The sequence below is a fragment of the Montipora foliosa genome, chromosome 13, assembly GCF_036669935.1.
Source record: "Montipora foliosa isolate CH-2021 chromosome 13, ASM3666993v2, whole genome shotgun sequence".
Taxonomy (NCBI): domain Eukaryota; kingdom Metazoa; phylum Cnidaria; class Anthozoa; order Scleractinia; family Acroporidae; genus Montipora; species Montipora foliosa.
Window position 1 is genome coordinate 41,564,700 of NC_090881.1, and position 5,000 is coordinate 41,569,699.

Here is a 5,000-nt window from a genome sequence, read left to right on the forward strand (position 1 = left end):
AATATCAGGTTTAAAATAGCATTTTAGCAGATGTTTGACAATTGTAATATGAATCTCCGTAAAGACGAAGGATTTCTAACTTATATTCCATGTATTCCTATTCCGGAATACGGCCAATCGAACGCACCCTAAGGTTACGAGTTCGATAGGCTGTATTCGTCCTAAATATATTGTGACAATAGTTCACGAAACCGTTGATTATTTTGAAAGTCTCGATTAAGTCACCACGCATTCGACGTTGACGTTCCAGTAAAGTCGTTAATCTTCGCTGTGATCTTTGACGATAAGGGAGTAGGCCCATGCCCTCAATTATCCTCGTAAACTGTCTTTGGAAGTCCTCACCGGATCAGTTTTTGCTCATGGGCAACCGAGCTCGAATCATGTTAATCGACCTCAAGATCCTATTGGAGCTCGATTATCAATCGCGCTCCAAATAACGAGCTCGGTTGGTTGGTTATCAAGCTCGAATACTCAAAATAATAGGGGGGGGGGGGGAGGTGTTCTAATTCAACCTCGGATTTAGCGTCACTCGAAAAAACAGGTTAGATAGTCCCTAAACTGAGGGCTAGCGGCCAGTTTGGTGTGGTATTTTTGTATTGAATCAGAAGTTTATGAGCTGGGGTTTCAAAATTCACGGTAGAGGGATTCGAACAAGCAGAGGGCAAGGGCTTATTAGGAATTTAGAAAAAGGTTGCAAATGCATAATGAACTCAGAGACATGTAAATAAAAGAAAACGACTTGAAGGTGACAAGCAGCAAATTGAGACATTTTGCGTCATTTAGCGTTCTTTGAAAGCTCCTTTAAACCAAAAGATTGAACAGTTTGCTTCGTGGCATTTGTTATGCACTTTACTTGTCTTGGCTGTATTAAGGAACGTAAGAAATGCAAAGAAGGGCTCAGTAATCGGGAAGGAGCTTAAAACAGAATTCTGGGGTGTTATAGATATATCATTTCCATCATGTATTTAACTTTTAAGTAAATTTTATTTTCATAGTAGTGTAAGAGGTTAGTGTCAAGAGGTTTCCAAAAATCTCATGGTTTTGTGTGAATAATCTTTCTATATCTTGGAATATCTAATATCTTGAAAGCAACTCAGTTAAAGGCTCACGTTGAAGCCAGAAACCCTCGATCACTTTCTATGCTTGGCGGTGGGCCTGTTTTTCTGGTAATATGCAGTATCCACTGACAGGTAGTACTAGTAAAATAATTCAGGACTGCCATCCATAATATTAATATGTTACTTTTTTCGACGTTCTAAGTCACCGACAGGGAACATTCATTAACTTGTGTGCACACCGTATTCATTACCGAAGAACAGCCTGGGAGCGAAAAATATTTAAAAGAAACGTACTAACAATATCACTCGAATGAAGCGAGATTCTCAACATCTCTTCACAAAATCTAAGCGCTGGGAGTAAATCAAAGTGTAGTCCCGTAGATGGCAAAGGCCATCCGCTGAAGTTACAAAAATTCTCTTCAATCTCTCAATTTTCCAGCTATTCAGTTTGTTTAATGAGGAATGAAACTAACTAACTTACCTTGCATTCTTCGTTCTTCTTAAAACGAATGCTAAAGAAAAAGGATTAAAAAATGTCGCCGGATCGGCCCCGCTAACGCCAAAGCTGGTCAGGGTGATTTTGGTTATGATCTGTAAGACATGAATTATTAACAAATAACTATATAAAGTCTCACTGACGCATTGTTATGGAATGCTGTCGTCTTATTCGCGCTGTAATTGCCCAAACAATTTCACGTTTTGAGTCCGCTTAATTTCAGCGGTTGTTCTTTGTTTTCTCAGGAGTTGTACGGGTGCAACAAGCAAATCGGAACGAGCAATAAAAGCAAGGTGACACACGCTAACACTAACCCGGTGTGGCCAACACATCACGCATGCGCACAACCATTTCACCTGGTCAATTAACAGCCATGGACAGCTGTTTCGGCCTTTTGGGCCTCATCAGCATGGCTTAGCTAACATACCAGGCGGGTGTGTTTAGAGTTCTTTGTGATCTCCGTCATGTAAACGTCAGAAGGTGTCGAGTCTTTTGATATGCAGCTTGTCATCGAACCATGAAAAATATGTCAACGGATAAGTATTGCCTTATATATCCCTGATGATAAGCGTAGTATTTTTTTGTTCATCGACATCGGTATATTTTTTTGCTGCATAAACATTGATAGGAGCATTAACAGAAGTTACGCCACTGAACGTCTACATCTCAAGCCGACAATGCTTGGTGCTTTAATCGTATTGTTTGCTTTCAATTTCAATTTATCAGGTAAGAAATCAGTTTAGTAAAAGATGGATTGTTTTTCGGTAAAAGTTGCCAATAAAGGTTGGCACCTTGCATAGAAAGTCCTTCACAGGGTAGGCGAGAATCGAATCTTCCTTGCCCTTAATTAGTGAGGAACAGATTTGCATCGGCCCACAGCCCAAAGTAAATTTGCGGGGGGCTTTGTTTACCCTCCCTCGACGAAGTTCTCATAATTATGTAATCCTTTTCGTTCCTTTTGACTACGGATCTGCAGCAGATTGTCATAACTGAGTACATTATATGGCATCAACAAACGTAGTGTAAAGGTAAGTGACAGTTTTTTTTTCTCTGTCAAGGTGTTTTCCTCAATGAAAATTTAACTTGATTGACTTGCTTGATTCGATACGGAAGTAAGGAGTGTACCGCATTAACTACGTTCAACATTCGATTTCTTAATGTTTATTTCAGTCTTAAATGCGGCGTGATTTTGTGAAATATCTATGCTAACACCGTAAAGGATGTAATTTTGAGCGGAATATCGTGCTGTATCAGTTATGTGTCACGCAACAGATCAGCGGATGTTAGATCAAAGTCACGTTTTTCTTTTAGTGGAGTACTGGTGAAGCTATGGTTGGTTCATTCTGGGAGTCCCATTAGGAGTCAGTATGTAAGGGGGAAGGGGTGGGGAACGAAACTACGGGAAAAACCAGGCCGGCAAGTGGTAATGTCTCTCCCGTCTCATATAAACCAGTTCCAATTTTACCGTTAATTACTACCTTCTGTTCCGATGGGCTGATCATGGGTCTCTACGGATGTGTTTGGTAATGAAGCAGACCACTTTCCAATATGATTTCAGAGTTGTTTAAATTGCTCAAATGACAACTGGTAAAGCTACGTACAGGTTTTCATCTTGTTGAGGTCGAGAGCGACACAAGACGCAATTGGTGAGGATTAGGGGATAAAATTTCACGCCGCTCAAACCTTTCGCTTCGCTTTAGTTTCCCATCCATTTGGATTTACATTTCACGCTTCAAAAGAAAAATAAAGTGCTATATGGATTTTAAGCATTACATCGTGGTGAAGCAATATTGAAATGTCTTGTGTCGATATTTAAGGTTTTGGTCAAATGTTCCACACAGAGATTCCTTATACTTGTAGAAATTGTCAATAATTTCATTTGCGTACGTTTGACCTCCTCTTTTGTTTACGCAGCGTAATTCAATGTGACTTTTAGACTAAAAAACCGGCACCTCATGGACCTAGTTTTCCATTTGTCCGCCGGCAGTTTGACCCTCTAATAGGCAGGTTCTTCATTGAGGAGGTGACCAGCATTCACTCTAAACAGGGGCACCCAACGAGAATATAGTTCAAAACCACTTAAACATGCAGTTGTTAAACGTATTTTGGTATTTAAACGGTAGATATAGGCATATTTTTATCCCCTAAAAAAAATTCATCTGTTCGGATTTCCTAGCTGAAAGTCTACGTAGTGATCCGAAAATTATAGGGATCAAAACTTACCTTTTCGAAAATTTTCTCCAGAAAAAAGGCTCTCGAAGATTCTAGGTGACCTTTTTAGGGTAAAAATCCGTTAAAAATAGACAATTATACCATTTTTCAGATGTTCGAAAATCATAGGACAGGCAAAAAAGCAAGAAATTCTACAACAAATGTTCCGAAAATTCTAGATCTCAAACCGTCTTCCGAACAGATTTTTTCCGAAAATTGACGTTGGGTGCCCCTGTCTAAACTGGGAAAGGCAAATCCTAATGTACCAACATAAGAAGTGGAGACCAATCTTCCTGCTATTTTATTTACCACCTTTAAATCGCTGTCAACGAATGATGTATGGCATATTATCATGCGATCTTCAAAGAAATCTTGTTTACTGATTCGATTCATATCCCACCTCATTGGTTGTTTAGTGTATGGATGAGCTTTGACCTGCAATTACGGTAATTATTAACCGACCCTTGCAGTCTGGTTATTTCCTTAAAGTATCGAAAGAGGCAATAGTGACACCTATATTGAAGAAGTGTGGATCTGATTCGAATGACTTTAAAAATCTACGTCCTGTGGGTAATCTGTTATATTTCCAACGTCGTCGAGACCGTTGTTGCGGATCAAGTTCGGTCACATTTGGCTAAGAACAATTTGTCATCAGGGAGCACTTTCAAATATTTCGTCTTAGTTACGGCCTTCTCCAGGGTAGAGTGAACAGGGCTCTTGCTTAGGTACCCTTTTGTTTAACGTATATTCAAGCAAAATCTTTGATATTGTCAGTCGTCATCCTCCAAAATTGCTTTGTTATGCAGATCACTCCCAGCTTTATTTATCTTTTAATCCAAGCTGTCCTTCTAGTGAAGATGCGGTAGTTAGATCAATGGAAACCTGTATTAGGGACGTCAAGCATTGGATGTGCTCCGACAAACTTATGCTTAATGACGACAAAACCGAATTCATAGTAATAGCATCTCGACACTGAAATGTTTGCTCTTAATACTATCAGGGTAGGGGATTGTGTTTTCATCAAAGTGGGTATTGCGCGGAATCTGGGAGCATGGTTCGATGGATGTAGCTGCGACTCTTGTTCATTCTAAGTAGCCGAGTAGACTTATGTTGCTGCGGAGCGAGCTAGCAGCAACATAATCTGGATTTAAGGACAAGTATATATGTTACCTGCGACGAATTCTGGAATTTACTACTTTTTACCAGAATGCATTACTTTTGACTAGAATTCATTG

The 5,000-nt window shown here is 39.6% G+C and overlaps 1 protein-coding gene across 1 annotated transcript in view; it reads left to right on the top strand.

Annotated features, from left to right (window-relative positions):
* The first annotated feature begins 2,052 nt into the window (after positions 1–2,052).
* Positions 2,053–5,000, top strand: part of LOC137982359 (proto-oncogene tyrosine-protein kinase receptor Ret-like) — a 36,943-nt gene continuing 33,995 nt past the window's right edge. The window contains exon 1 of the mRNA XM_068829461.1: positions 2,053–2,280. Coding sequence (XP_068685562.1) covers positions 2,232–2,280 — 49 coding nt within the window. The 5' untranslated portion in view covers positions 2,053–2,231. The remainder of the gene's footprint in view (positions 2,281–5,000) is intronic.